Source organism: Chenopodium quinoa, unplaced genomic scaffold (genome assembly GCF_001683475.1).
Source record: "Chenopodium quinoa cultivar QQ74 unplaced genomic scaffold, ASM168347v1, whole genome shotgun sequence".
Taxonomy (NCBI): Eukaryota; Viridiplantae; Streptophyta; class Magnoliopsida; order Caryophyllales; family Amaranthaceae; genus Chenopodium; species Chenopodium quinoa.
In genome coordinates, this window is record NW_018745684.1 from 5,351,361 (window position 1) to 5,367,258 (window position 15,898).

Below are 15,898 nucleotides of genomic sequence, written 5' to 3' on the forward strand. Positions count from 1 at the left end.
CTCAAGTTTCTAGCCTTTGATAATTCATGCAATCCCATTTCTCAAACAAGATTTTTTTCCTTTAGGCATGGGTGTCATTGATTCATGTTCTATGGTCATTTTAACAATGATTACCGTGTGGTTGTTGTTTACACCTTTCATCGCCGGGGATGGTAAGGCCGTAACACCATCCATGCCCCTTGTAATCGCCTCCCATTGCTCAGACAAATGTGGAAATGTTAGCATTCCATACCCATTTGGTATCGAAGATGGTTGTTACTTAGAACAACCCGATATTACACCTTTTCCTAGCTTCAAAATCAATTGCAGTCATCATCATAATAGCCTTCCTACAATATTTGGTACCAACTTCGGAATACTCAACATTTCAGTAAAAGAGGGAGATTTTCATTCTAAATTACCAGTTTCTTACTATTGTTACAACCAAAGCGGGTATGTTAACAGTTGGATGACTTGGTTCAACCTTGTAACGTTTACCTTATCTAGCACGAAAAACATATTAGTTGCTATAGGGTGTGACACCTATGCCACATTTTCGGGGGTTAGAGGTGACAAGGAATATGGAACAGGATGCATGACTAAATGTGTAGAGCCGGAAGATGTGATAGACGGTGAATGTACCGGTGTTGGTTGTTGTCAAGCCTCTATTCCCGGCGGAATTAACAACGTTACAGTGTATTTAGACAGTTTTAACAACCATAGTTCTGTGTACACTTTTAACCCGTGCAATGTTGCATTTCAAGTTGCAAAAGATGTGTTTACGTTTAACAGAAGATATTTAAGTCATGATATGGAGTACTACCAAGGCTTGGCCCTTCCTGTAGAGTACAATTAGGCTACCACGGCAATGGGACTACAACTGATCGTTGCATTCTTCATGCAAAGCCTAAGCCTTGGCTCATTCCTGTATTGGTCACTGCAGGTATGCCTATAGCTCAAATATGTTAAAGCTCTATTTCGTTTTATATCATTATTATTAGTAACCCAAAAAGTTCATGAGTTTCTCAAGCCGAGCATTGTTGTGTTCTGTTTGTGAAAGATTCGAGCTAAGCCTAAATAGCCTAATGAGCTAACTAGGCTAATTAATACCCTTAAGTCTAGCACAACACAACTCATTTGTCAGCTCTACTTATAAGTAATCATATACTTCATTTTATTGAGAATTATAATTTGCGTATGAGTTAGCCCAATCATTGCACCTATTAATCCACTAGCTAGCGCTTTGGTGTTATACAAGATGACTTAGTATTGACTTAATCCAACTTGTCCAATAACCAAGTCTAGGTGCTTCTACATTTATATATGACTACCACATATTGTATATCGTGCCCATCTCAAAATTTTAAATAATAAGCAAATCGGCATTTTCATTTTGTAGGTATTGGTGGTGGTACCATAATTATGCTTGTGATTGGATTTATCTTGCACTGGAAACATGGGAAAACACAACTCAAAAATATGCGAGAAAGTTATTTTCGACAAAATGGTGGTTTGCTTTTATATAGTAAACTCTCTGGACAAGATGTTGACATATTGAAAATATTTTCTATACAAGAGCTAGAAATTGCAACTGATAATTATAGCGACGAAAATATAATTGGAAGAGGAGGTTTCGGCATTGTTTACAAGGGAATTTTGCTAAATAATCAAGTTGTCGCAATCAAAAAATCACTCAAGGTGAATCCGAACCAAGTTGAGCAATTCGTTAATGAAGTTCTTGTTCTATCACAAATCAACAACAAAAATGTGGTCAAGTTGCTAGGTTGTTGTCTTGAGAGCGAAGCACCACTATTGGTGTACGAGTTCATCAATAATGGGACATTATATGACCACTTAGACGACCCAATCAAAGCATCCTTAATGAAATGGCATGTGCGCTTAAATATAGCATCCGAAGTTGCTGATGTGCTATCATATCTACACAATACAATCTCAACACCGATAATTCATAGAGATATGAAGTCGATGAATATACTCATAGATGAAAGGTACACGGCTAAAGTATCAGACTTCGGAGCTTCAAGGTTGGTTCCATCAGACCAAGACCAATTGGCAACAATGGTGCTAGGAACATGGGGGTATTTGGATCCCGAATATATGCAAACAAGTGAACTAACTCAAAAAAGCGACGTTTATAGTTTTGGTGTCGTCTTGTTGGAGCTATTGACTAGGAAAAAGGTGGTATCTAATGATAGACCCGAAACTGAAAGAGGCCTCGCTATGCACTTCATACTAAAGATGAAAGAAGGCCGATTGTTTGACATACTTGACAAATACATAGTGAGCGAGGAAACAGTTGAAGAAATACAAAAGGTGGCCATTTTAGCTAAATGGTGTTTGATGTTAAAAGGAGAGGAAAGGCCTACGATGAAGGAGGTTGCAATAGAACTCGAAACAATTAAAAGAAAAGGATCGCATCCATGGAGTAACAATGAATTGTTTCAAGAAGGCGATTGTGAATTTTTGCTCGGAGAATTGTCAATATCAGATTACGGCGAATGTAGCATTGGTTATGACTCAAGTACATATGATTCACGCATAGTTTCGTCTTTGGGAGGTGGAAGGTAACTGCTGTATCAATTTTATGGTTGCCAAATTATCTGTACATTATTAACTGAGTTGAAGTATGGTCTTAATGAAACTATGCAAGAAAATAACTCATATATTTTATCTTCTGGCAATATATATTGTAAAGTGTTGTACTAAATCACAATCATTTTTTATTTTTCATGCATAACTTGTCAAATTGCGTATGTATTAATCGCCTTTCTAGATCTCGCTTATACGAACTCCTGTAAGCATCTTTCCCTGCTACGTATTTTGCAGCAATATCTGCTCTTTGTAAAAATTTGATACGGAAAAAAGAAAAAACAAAAAACAAAAACAAACAAACAAACAAACAAAAAAGTACAATAATAAAGTGAATTGAAGGAACTTTACTTCAATAGATAGGCTTAAGCAGGCAAACAGAAAAGCCTGTTATTACTTCACAAGCCACTCACAAAAGCAAACAATCCACATTTGTAGTATACAGAGCACCCAAAACTAAGTTGAAGTTAAGAAGATGAGGAACTATGATACAAATGACGATGACGATGCTAGTCACACAATGTTGGATGAATGATGGAGTCATGGAACTTATTCTTAAGAAGTGTCCATCAGAAAATGTAGTCTGGCATAACAAGCGGAAATCGAGCCACTTCAACCTGAAACGGATCACCTTTTGGCTGTGCCAATCTACCAAGGAAATGAGAATAAATTCAGCATCCATTAACCATATGATAGTAATGAGAAAATAAAACATGGCAGGCATAAAAAATTGTAACAAGTTCAATATTTAAGGATTTCACAACTGTGATAGTATGAGAATAAAAGGTATCCAATACCTTCCAGGGACAAATGTAAAAGAACCTTCAATGGAACCAGGTGTACGCTGCTGATTTGAGCAGCTTTCGTATACAAATTCTTTCTCACCGGGAAGCAGCAAAGGGTACTGAAAGGAAAGCAGAAAAAAAATTGTCAAACTTGAAAGATTGAAGAATGTCATGTGAGCAGTTCAAATTCAAATAACTAAATAAGTTTATCTTTCCCAAACAATCTGACCAGAACTTGTATGCAGCACTTGTTAAATGTTTAGAATTTTTTTTATCTATCTAATTCTTAAGGACAGGACTTTAGGCTATTATCAAATCCTCAGCTGAATATAATTTTTGTTTTCAGCCTTTAAGTATATTAAATAGATGTGAGTAGCAACTAAAGCACTCGGAAATGGGAATTTGAAAATAGAAACAGGGAAATGAACTCAGTCGAATGAAGAGAGAAGCAAATTTCATTTTCTCTCAATTCATGCATCTATTACTTAAATTAAAGGGAAATATCCCTGCACTTCAAAGAGTATGCACCTTTTATCTGATAGATCATTTAAATTATAAAATAAAAGATTGGTTCACAATATATTGCTCTAAAGCAAGAAACATTACTTCCATTGGCCAATTGTAAATTTTGCTGGTATACTGGAAGTTGTTTACCCCATTTTGACGATCGCCCAACTTAAACTGACAGGAGGTCACTAAACACCCTAGCTGATAGTTTCTTTCAAACGAAACCATTAAACTTTAGTTTTGTGCCCACATAAATATCCCCTAAACCATCATGCTCTAAGATTTGTGGTATTGCGGCTAATGGATATCAAGAGCTAAGAGAATACGAGATTGACTTACTGGAACCTTAAAACTTGACAAGTTGACATTAATAACATGGACCTAAATGTTCCAAATTAGAGGAAGGTGCACAACAGTCACAACACTCAACACAATAAACCAAATTGGTTCGCCTGCTATCAGAGGACTCAGAGGACACAGAGGAACAAAGTTCATATTCAGCAAGTTGAACTGTGGCCAACAAACAAGGTGTACAAGGAGTCATTTAAGAACAGTGACCAGGGTTATCTTTAAATACTGTAATGCATCACATAATGAACAGATTTGAAGAGTTTACTTCCAGGCACAACTGAGACTGTGAGCAATAAAGCAACAACCGCCCAGGATTGTGACTACGCATAAGTACAGAGTTTAGTGCACCTTGTGGATGATAACCCTGAACAAACTATGGTACAGTTCCTCGAGTCTTGTTCAAGCAATCACCTATTGACAAGCACAGTTCGAGAGCACAAAAAAAAAAAAAAAAAAAGGCTCACTTCCTACCATACCCATAAGCTTATAATTAGATCAGGAAAAAAAAAAAGGAATCAACTGGCTGATAATGACACACCAGGAGCAGGCATGGCATTCTCCCTTATAAATAAGAAATTGAATTGTGTGCAATGAGAATTTAAGGAAATTTCTACTTTAAGTCACAGTTTAAAATCTGAGATGCATATTTCAGCTGAGGTGGAAGCAATTTATGTGAACAGATTTTCAGACTGACAACAATTAAGCTCTTCAACTATATTGCTGATTACCTCTAGGTTCCAGAGGATATATAAAGATAGAAATCAGCACTAATCCCAAATTCCAAACAAGGTGAAATGTAAAGAGTGATGAAGGTAGATCATCAATTGTAAGCAGCATACTGATGACTGGACTCATCCGCTTTTGCCATGACAATGAATTCAGCATGCTAAGATTGCTAACCATCTTGTATATTAATTGGAAGAGAGTTATAAGGTTGCACCAATAACTACAATATGTTGAAATTCTAATTCCAGCTATTGTTATGCAGTTTTGTCAATTTATTATAAATTCATGTCTAAGAAAGTAAGAATCCAGAGCACAGACAGACTTATTTCAGAAATGGCTTAAAGAATAGGTAGGCTGCAGGCTTTGTTGCAAGCTCTCATGGAGTTGGATCATGAAAACATATTATTAGATGTATGAGAACATATTGCTAGATGTACAGTGGCCAAAAAGATAAAGCTGTACTAATATAAACATAGGGATAAATTAATTTCAGTCACATTCATCGCAAAAAGGTAATTATGAAAATTATAGATAAAGGCTACCTTTCCTATGACAGCTTCTCCATTAACATCGTGCATTACAACCTCATTTTCTCGGATGATCCAACGTCTCCGGTGAAGTTGACAAGAATCGTATGTCATTCCATGTACTTTACATCCCTCAGGCAAAAGGGACATCCGGATCGAGTAAGCAAACATAAATTTGGGGCTTACAAGCTCACTTTGCTCTGGAACAAGCACAGCAGATGCACGGACCTGACATGAACATTGCACTTATAAGATGAGGTTGATGTCAGGAGAAAGGTAAAAAGAATTAAAATAAAGAAAGTTCAACCCAAGCAATAGCAAGCATGAAAACAGGATTATTTCAAGTACAAGTACACCAAACTTCCAACTTGTTATTTTGAAAAATGGGAAAACTGATCACAGTCCTAACTATTAACATCCTTCATTAAACAGTCTTATCAAATATGCAAAAGGTGCTGGGACTGTCTGATTAGTCTCCGAATAGTTAAGACCGTTCCTAGTTAATTAAAAAGACATTGCATGCTATGAACAAAACTTCATATAAGTATACATTCTGAATCTCCATAGATCTCATTTTAGAAATTCAACATCTATGACACAAATTTATGACTGGGTGACTATAGGTAAACATATAAATTAACTAGTTCAGGAAACAAGCAACCAAATGTTTGTTTATGAGTCAAGTCTTCTACATCAAATATCCTACTAAAATGAACAATATCCGTGCTCAATTGAGGATAAACTAGAAAATAGTAAGTTCACTACACCTCTTCTAAACAATAATCATCCCTTAGGGCCAGAACTATAATAGAACGTAGCTCATTATATTTCACCACAAAACGTGGATCAATTACGCATAGTTGCTAATTTGTTATCACACTATTTATAAAACAAAGCTTATTTCAGCATGCATAGAAGATCTTTTCAATATATTTACTTTTTATTCCAACTACAGTACCTGTACACCATTTGTCACAGCAGTGGAACAGAGAGGTGGTTTTTCTGGAAACTGACTAATGCTCTTCAGATTTTCTTGCTCAAGAACTGTAATCATACCACTGTGTAAACGACGGTTATGTTCTTCCAACCACAATAACACTCCATCACACTGTTGATTACTACTAGACTTCAATAATGCATCAGGAACACAAGGAATCATTTCACCGTCTTCTCTAAGCATAGCGGTGCCAACATACAGTTGATTATTTACACAATTAAGGCAGAAGACCTTTTCACTTCCTTTAACAGAGGAAGCTACAGCAATAAACTTGGAAGCATTAGAAAAACCTAAGTCACGTTTTATGCTCTGTGACTCCATAACAGCATGCCTTAAAGGTAGTAAGTTCACATTCACCAGGTGGTTATACACAAAGTACCCTCCAATAAGACCCAACAGGTTCTCCGAATATTCCTGACCATCATGCAAACGATAAATTAATCTTGTTGGAAGAGGCAATTTCACTTTTAAGCTTTTCTCCACATCATTTAACTCCTCCTCAGATGCACCCTTTCTCAAAGTTGCAAGCACCTCCGGAAAATTGCTTTCCAACCAACTTTTAAGACTATCCCAACACCTTTTGACACGTTTGAAAAGAGGCCAGGGATACATAATGAAAGCTTCCCTCCATAGTCGATAAGCTACCTGGGGAGACCAACAATAATCCAAATTGAGATCAGCAGGTAGACAAACTTTCTTTTGTGAGGGAGAACGGAGAAAGAAAAGAAGGGGAAAAAAATATAGAGAAGATAATGATTTAACAAGGGTGCAGCCAACAAGCAATCAACAAACACGTAAAGAGAGAAATTTTCAACTTGCTAAATTTTGATCTTACATGTCTAAAAGTCAACCAAGAATTCTTGGAGACAGAAAGATAGAAGTCCAAATTTACCATTTCATTAGAAAAAACTCGGCATATGTCTTCCAGTTGATGAAATCTTTCTAGGTAACACCGTAACAAGACATGCAAAATTAAACCTAGAGTAAATGGTATTGGCCAGCCTAGACTACGATGTACAAGGATGAAGCATACATATCTCTCCAAATTATACTTAGAAGAATTGTTGCAAAGTAATACTCTGTATCCAATCATGGACTATATATGTAAATTGGTTCAATTTTCAAGTCAATATACAAGAGAAAACTGATGTGACTGACATAAAATTATATTATTCTTGCTTACACAAATAAGTATGCCACACAAAACATCCCATAATCGCCACAAACTTATAACACTCTTGCTTACACATATGAGTATGCCACACAAAAAATTCCATAATTTCTTAATATATTCAGATACACAAAACAATTCCTAACTATATGAATCGATCACACTGACATAGTCAAACATTTTCTCAATGGTCAGACCATATTAATCCCATTAATATCATACACAATATCAACCAACAAACCTACAGTCATTTTCGGTTAATAATGGTCAAAAGTAGAATATCTCACTCAGATCAGCCACACTAGTCAACAAAACTTACATTTCAATTAATATCAATTCAAAGCATAAATCACATAAAGCTACATTCTTTCTCAAGAAAAGCATCAACCTTTATATATATTCGAAACCAAAACACAATACCAATCAGCTACTACCCAAATCATCGAAATTACCCAGAAAAAACACAGAATCACACAATTTAGCTCTGAAAATCATCAAAAAAATAAATAAAAAAAATAAAAAAAATCAACCCCAATTGATCAGCCTTAATCAAACACAGAATACCCCCATATCATATCACATAATTATATAAAACACACCAAGAATAAACACTGAATTCAATATAGAAGACCTCAAAAAACAAAAAATTTTAAAACTAAAATAAAATAAAATAAAAAAGATGGGATAATGGGATAATACCTTATAAGAAGGAGCAGGGGAGCCAAGAGGGTCAATGGGGGTAGAGATATTAAGGTCTCGGGAACAGTGATTAGACCAATAAAAATCATCAGAAGCCCAACCCTTGAATTTCTTGTTAACACAAGAAACAATAGCAGTGTGATTTGGGTCTAATTTTGAGAGGATTACTTGAATTGCTAGATCCCCTAAACCCTCAATTCCTATTTCTGCTTCCATTTCTTGGTGTTGCAGCAGTTCATGTGTTTGCCTAGTTTGTTTTGTAATTAGGTTTGCAATTACACGAGAAAGGAGTTGAAGCTGGGGTGTGTGGCGGTGTGGCCTCGCCTTCTTCTACTTGGGGAACAACAAATGTTATGAGGTGGAGCCGTGGAGGCTATTTTTGTACTCCTAATTTGTTGCCTTTTTTTTTTGGGTGTGTTGTCGAGACAATGGCGAGATGTAGATAGGATTTGTAGTGAGTAATGACGTCTTTGAATCTTATTATCACAATGTATCATATTAGTGCACGAGATATATCTATTTTTAAAATAGTGACGATCTTGGTATATTTTAAATAAAATGTCCTCTTTATATATTTTTTTTGTCTAATAATATCTTTTATTTTCAATGATGTAAGTTGGGTCTGATAAAGGAAAATGTATCCTAAGTTATAATTAATCTATTCCCTCAATCCCTAAATTAGAAGCCTATTACCCGGTCAGCCCTTTTTTTCATATAGTGAGGAATTGTTTTGTGTGGTTGAATACGATAGGTAATTATGAAACTTTTTGTGTGGTATACTCATATGTGTACGCAAGAGTTATAATTTGGTGTTGATTATGGATATTTTGTGTGGCATTTTTATTTGTGTAAGCAAGAGTATATATTACGGAGTATAAGTTTGTGTGTGTGTGTGTTTTTTTTTTTTTATAATGGTAAGAAGAAGGGGTTTTATTTGAGGGGAAAGATAAAGGGAAATCCCTCAAAAGGAGTCCCATGGGGTTTGATCCCTAAATCACAAGGATACGATGTGAGAGTGATGCCACTACTCCATCATCTCAACCTCAGAGTATAAGTTTGTGTGGGTCACATTGACCTTCTCATATGTATTGGCTTGAAAATTAAACCAATTTACATATATAGTCCATTATTGGAACCCTTTCAATTTGCAACACTTCTTCAAGTTATATTTTGGAGAGGAATAGAGGATATGTATGCTTCATCCTTGTACAAGGTAGTGTTTGCCGGCCAATACCATTTACTCTAGATTTTGTTTTCCATGTCTTGTTAACTAGAAGGACTTCATCAACCGGCAGACATATGCCGAGGTTGTTCTAGTGACGTGCTAATTTTCTTTCTCCAAGAACTCTTGGTTGACTTTTAGACATGTAAGATGAAAATTTAGCAAGCTTAAAACTTCCTTCTTTATGCGGTTGTTGATTGCTTTTTAGCAAGTTAAGGTTGTAAAGCAAGATGCTGATGGAGAAGCTGTCATAGAAAAGGTAGCTGTTTCTATGAATGTGACTGAAATTGATTCAGCCCTATGTTTATGTTAGCACCCCTTTGCCTAGCTTTTTGGCCGGCGTATGTAAATCATCTAACGATATATTTTCCATGATCCACCTATAAGAGAGCTTGCAACAAAGCCTGTGTACACCTTCAAACTTCAATTAAAAGTATTTATTTTCATATGATGAATCATCCCTTGATATGTAAGGTAGGTGATTAACATATTCTCCCTTCTCATACATTATTGGCCTTCGATTTTAATGCCAAAAACCCATTAGCATTCTAGTGAAATGGAATGTAGGAGATGTGCAGGATCGCTTTTATATACCACTTAAAATTTACATGCGTGGTATGTCAAGGTCATTCTAGACTCTCTTAATTAAATCAAAATGTTTTATTAAAATTGTGGAGTCTGCTTCTGTCGTGGCAGTTCCTGATTATCGCTCAAATTTCGCAGGACTTGGTACAAGTTTTGAAGCCTAGCAAGTTCTTTGTCTAAGACTTCCTGTTCCATTGAAACATGATTTTGTATGTTTAGGCATATTGTTATTCCATTGATGCAGAAAATCATATGAATCTAAGTACTCTAGAACCATGCAGGTGAAAGTGATCTGGCTATACAAATTAGTGACATTACTCACTTGATAAACTATCTAACCGTTGTTTTAATGCTCCATTCTCCGATCCATACCAAGTATAATGTACTTCAGATCCTGCTGCCTGCAATAGGAGATTATGTATGAGGTCTATTATAAGATCTTGCACAATGCTCTATCATAATACTATGTTACTCGGACTTTGGTACACATTAATGTACTTCATTAGTTATGTCAGACAGGGCTATTTGTTGATCGATGTGCAGGGAAAAGAAAAGAAAACCGGCAAAACTTGGGCATTTTTCTCCAATTCTGCAATATATATATTGAACTTCCTGACACGTGACCAACCCGTATATACTATGTATGAGGTGTATTATGAGATCGACTTAGCACAATACTCTATTCTAATACAGTAATACTCCGTACTATGTAGTAATACCCTCGCTCACGCGCGAGAGCCTTGCAACTTGTTGCATATTATGATTTTTCTATGATCGGAGAAAAGTTATCACTTTAATCAATAAATGTCAAAAGTCCAAACAAGCATATATACACAGTCCAAGCAATTTTTAACTAAAAATCTCAAAACTCGTCACAAAAACTGTAGACTTCTGAGATACAAGCCTAGACCTAACAATCCTGACCCAAACCTGATGACCCGATTCGAATGACCCGACCTATGACCCGAAATTGACCCAAATACAATGACCCGAAATCCGAATTAGACCCGACCCGACCCATACTCGACCCGAAAATAGAGTTGACCTGACACCCTAATTGACCCGACCCAAAGTTGACCCGGATTGTTTGACCCGAACAAACCCGATACCCGAAATTGACCTGAACAGACCCAATACTCGAAATTTTCCAAACTAAACTACCTTATTGAACTAGATATGTCTGGTGCCAAAAATAATTTAAATTGTTCATCTTCAACTATAGCCATGCTCATAAACCGATTTGATAGTTCTTATTATAACAATAATAAAATATTAAATTCTTGATTTGAGCTAGATCCACAAATTAAATGGAACAACATGAACATGACTCGACTTGACTTTGACCCGAACATATTTGACCCGAAAATGACCCGACCCAAAATTGACCCGATCCGAACTCGACCCATTACCTGACCCGAACATCATTTTTTCTCTTTTTTCCCACCCAATTTCTCCATAGCCCGCTTATAACCCCTAATTCCCTTTTTCTTTCATTGTTAAATCAAGCACTTGGTAGCAACTTACAACATTTAGTTTTTATAAGGTAGTTTCTTACAACAATTTTCTTATAAGGTAGTTATTCACAAAATTTGATGTATATAAAGTAGTTTTTTACAAAATATATATCATGTGTTAGAAACCTGAACCATACAAATTGAAGTATACAAGAGGATTCTTGTACTCCCTTATCAACATGCCTAAATTTGTGACATTATATTGAGGCAAAAATAATAAAATATAGCTTTTTTGGGAGAATGGCAAAAATATAGATGTTGTTAAGTTGATAATATTGCGTAATGTTATTAAGTTGGTAATATTAATCTTGACATCTTGTGCTAGAAATATGAATTATACTAATTGAAGATTTGAAGTACATTATATGAGATGATTATTTTCCAATAAAGTTATAATAAATACTTCGTATTTCTTTCGATCATTGTTTATTTTCTAGTAAGTTTATCGGGTTGTTACACGTGTTGCATTGAACATTAATTAGTTCATCGATACTTAATCTAGGCACCTTGCAACCTTGCCGGCGGTAGTCCATGGAAAATCAGAAGGCACAAAGGGGATGCTCGGTCTCCTGAGAAATAATGCTGTAGCCATTTTTGTCGCAATTTTTATTGTTGTAATAGTATTAGTAGCTTATTTTTGTCGTTATTATTATTTAGCTGGACGTTATGTCCAACGTAAATTACCCGTAGAAATATATAGTATATATCTAATGGACATTATGTCCATTAGATATATACTATGTAGATAGGCATACAGAATTTATTAACGAAGATTGTGTCATATGTATTTATCCGTTTTAAGACGGAGAATTGCTTCGGATTCTTCCGACGTGCCGGCACAGCTTCCACTGTCATTGCATCGACAATTGGTTTTTGAAACGTGGCTGCCGATGCCCAAATTGTAAATATGATTATTTCGAGGGAAATTATTGTACACTTGAGTATATTAGATATTTTCTTTTTGGAACATAATTCCTGTTGTACCTGTTAATAATTTGTAATACGTCGAGTTTGTTTATGACATTATTGCGTCAAATATTTATTATCTTACTTAGATTAGGTCCCATGCCATGCACGGTAATTTCCCTCTATTTAATTAAAAAAAAATATTTGTCTTACATGATTAAATATATATAGATTAAGTGCTTATAATGTTAAGATATATTAATATTGTTACAAAATTACCTTGCTTATTTAAAATCTATTATATGTTAAGTGTTCATACACAATATTTTAAGGAATAAAATATAATGTATTGTTCTTTTTTTCATTTAAAATATATAAGATTATAATATACGAAGTAAGAGATATGGAAACTATTCCTTCAAAAAAAAAAAAAAAAAAGATATGGAAGATATTTTATTACATATATGGAAAATGTGTATATCAAAAATATCACAATTTAATACTTTGTATATAATTTATAGTAAGTAGAAAGTAAATGACCGCATTGGAAAAAAATAAATAAAAATAAAATATAGAAGAAGTTTTGAAGGGAAAAAACAACACCAGGAAGTAACACGTGTCATTAATTATTATATTATATATTGATTGATGAAATGCAGTATTTTTTTTTTAAAGTGATATACTACTATAATTTTGTTACCGCAAATGAGCTTGAATCGTTGTTTTAACAATGTTTACCCATTTTGTCAAAAAAAATAAAAAAATAAAAAAAAGTTGCCCAATGATGAGCACATTAATTATATGATACTTTACACTAGATATACCATGGTGAATTGGTGATTAAGTTGTATCAAGTGGTTTGATGACCCATAGTACGGAGTATAGGCTAAGCAAGAAAAACGAATTAGAAAGTCCCAATGCATTTTGCCATAATAAAGCATTTTACTCACAATAATGCGTCTTATGTGGGCCCTAAGGTCGAAAATTTGGCCGAACTCAGACAATGGGTGATGACATCTAGCTTTTTTATTTTAAAGGGTGGTAATTTAAAATATTAAAAAATACATAATAATACTTGAAAACTTGTTTTACTTTGCATGTGCGGTCTCCATTATCTTTGAGCACTAATATTTTAGATTATACTCCCTCCGTCCTTACATTTTTGCCCCATTGCAAAAATGTGGGTCGAATTTTAAAAACTTTAATCGTAAATTTCCGTTGTTCTACAAAAAGAAATATAGTCATGTAGGATCTTGTTTGATTCTTCTCATTGTAAATTTAATTAATATTAACTTTTTATTGTTTTTATGCGTATGAAAATGGAGATATAAATGTTTTAACCCGTGTCTTAGAGAACGTGCAAAGTCAAATGGGGCAAAAATAAAGGGACAGAGGGAGTACGTAAAAGGAAACAAATTATATTTATGAAATGACTACAGAATAACGAATATAATAAGATCCCACATGTGAGTCGAGCTTTCAGAGAGGAAAGTAATATATATTTCTACGTTTTTTACTAGTTCACACGTATTCCTTTTAAGGAAGTACTCCCTCCGTTCCACAATGATATTCTTATTTGAAATCTTTGACTTTTAAAAAATAAGAGAGAATCTTCTAAATTTAAACTCTCAATCTATAAGAACAAATATAGTTATGTGGGATCAAGTTTGATTCGTCTTGGTGAGTACATTATTAACATCTAACTTTTATAATTTTTGTTAGTGTAAGATTAAAAATATTTGCGGTCAAATTAAAGATGGGTAAAAACTTGTATCGATTTACATAAACAAAAATATTATTCTGAAACAGAAGGAGTATCTCCTTAGTTGGAATTGACACATCTCTAATTAATTATCCTTAAAAGTTATTTAATAATCATAATAAACGTGTCATTTAAAGTATTGTGTCGATATATGTAAGCTAAGAATCGATTTTTGCCATGATTTAAATAAATTATTCAATTAAAAATAACATTTCCCTCTAGGATTATGGGAAGGTTTTTCATTAACCTCTAGGGATTCTTCCTTCGGAGGGTTCTCAAGTTCCTACCCTTTATCTCATGGTTTTTCAGTTTTTGTGAAGGTCTCCTTCGCTCATCTCCTTTCCTCTCCTTCTCTTTCATATATCTATTTTCTTCCTCTAGTTTTAAATCTTTATAGAGGCTTCAATCCCACTTGTGTTGATCTTACCGATGATTGTAAGCCCCAAAAAGCTTTTTAACTTCTTTTAATAATCAGATTTCATCCTTGAGAGATGGAGTTTTTCTATTATAATTAATTTCTTTAATTTATTTGTTTGTTTGGTGAAGATTGAAGATACAGGGTTTCATAATCACCGTAACAATCAAGAGAACTGCATGAGTTTCGCACCCAAACGACTATGCATTATTGAATTTCTAGCCGAGATGATTGTGCTGATCACATTGTATTTTCTTTAAATGAAATTTTTATTAAGATGATTGTTGATTGTATCTGCGACGTAAATAGTTTTGTGGTGGTATCTACTTGAGTTGGTTTTTCTTAGATTTGATAGGAATTGTTTGTAAGTGTCATTTGACAATCTTTTATCAATGAATCCTTTTTCTTCCTATCAAATTTGTCCAAAATTAATAATTAAAAGGTATAAAGCTAATGAACAATAAATTATGATTTTCAAATAATTTCCTAACCGATAATTACACTCATTTTGGTTCATTTTCTTGGTCCAAAACGCTTTTCAAACATCCCGGATCTTACGAAATACTTGATATGAAATTTCTTGAAAAGTTAAAGAAATTTATTAATGTCTTTCAATACAAGAGTAGCACTACGTACATCATATTTATGGAGTAGTACCACCATAGAACATTATGCGTCCATATTTATTCGAATATCCATAATCAATTGCAAGATAATGCGGATCATCAATAATATACGTTTCAGTTTCTACAGGGTTATAATCTTCCTTAAAATTTTCATCCAACACTGTAAATTCAATAACATAAGCAGCATATTGTGGAGATGCGATACCTCTGTAACCATTTCCCATGGGCGGTAAAGGTTGATCGACGAGGCCATATGCTGAATTTGCCAATCCATTCAATATCTTTCCTGGCCAAAACCCTTGTATGACGCTTTTATACCCTACTACAAGCCACCAATTTCCATATTTCGGATCCTTTGTAATTTCGCAATAAACATATATACCAAGTATATGTTACAAGTATTAGCCCTTTAATTGACCACATATGAAAAAAAGTCACTACATTAAAATAAAGGTTATTATGTTGAAATAAAAGCGATTGTGACATTATAAAAGCTATAAGAGGTTAATTTTTTGG

The 15,898-nt window shown here is 34.3% G+C and overlaps 2 protein-coding genes across 2 annotated transcripts; one reads left to right on the top strand and one right to left on the bottom strand.

Annotated features, from left to right (window-relative positions):
* Nucleotides 1-67: 67 nt before the first annotated feature.
* On the top strand, nucleotides 68-2,568 carry LOC110717983 (wall-associated receptor kinase 4-like). Its single transcript, XM_021896785.1, has 3 exons — nucleotides 68-782; nucleotides 836-922; nucleotides 1,379-2,568. The coding sequence occupies exons 1-3, from the start codon at nucleotides 68-70 to the stop codon at nucleotides 2,566-2,568; spliced, it is 1,992 nt and encodes a 663-aa protein (XP_021752477.1).
* Nucleotides 2,569-2,913: 345 nt separating this feature from the next.
* LOC110717518 (F-box protein SKIP16-like) lies at nucleotides 2,914-8,858 on the bottom strand. Its single transcript, XM_021896238.1, has 5 exons — nucleotides 8,353-8,858; nucleotides 6,444-7,127; nucleotides 5,501-5,713; nucleotides 3,387-3,493; nucleotides 2,914-3,237 (listed from the first exon to the last, which is right to left on the bottom strand). Exons 1-5 carry the CDS (start codon nucleotides 8,566-8,568, stop codon nucleotides 3,159-3,161), a joined length of 1,299 nt encoding a protein of 432 aa, XP_021751930.1. The 5' UTR covers nucleotides 8,569-8,858; the 3' UTR covers nucleotides 2,914-3,158.
* Nucleotides 8,859-15,898: the final 7,040 nt, after the last annotated feature.

Coding starts and splice junctions, on each gene's coding strand:
- LOC110717983 (XM_021896785.1), top strand. CDS start 68: ATGGGTGTCATTGATTCATGTTCTATGGTCATTTTAACAATGATTACC. Junction 783..835: donor GTTTAACAGAAGATATTTAA/GTCATGATATGG, acceptor GAGTACAATTAG/GCTACCACGGCAATGGGACT. Junction 923..1,378: donor TCCTGTATTGGTCACTGCAG/GTATGCCTATAG, acceptor TTCATTTTGTAG/GTATTGGTGGTGGTACCATA.
- LOC110717518 (XM_021896238.1), bottom strand. CDS start 8,568: ATGGAAGCAGAAATAGGAATTGAGGGTTTAGGGGATCTAGCAATTCAA. Junction 7,128..8,352: donor CCCCTGCTCCTTCTTATAAG/GTATTATCCCAT, acceptor TGGTCTCCCCAG/GTAGCTTATCGACTATGGAG. Junction 3,494..5,500: donor GAGAAGCTGTCATAGGAAAG/GTAGCCTTTATC, acceptor CTTTCCTTTCAG/TACCCTTTGCTGCTTCCCGG.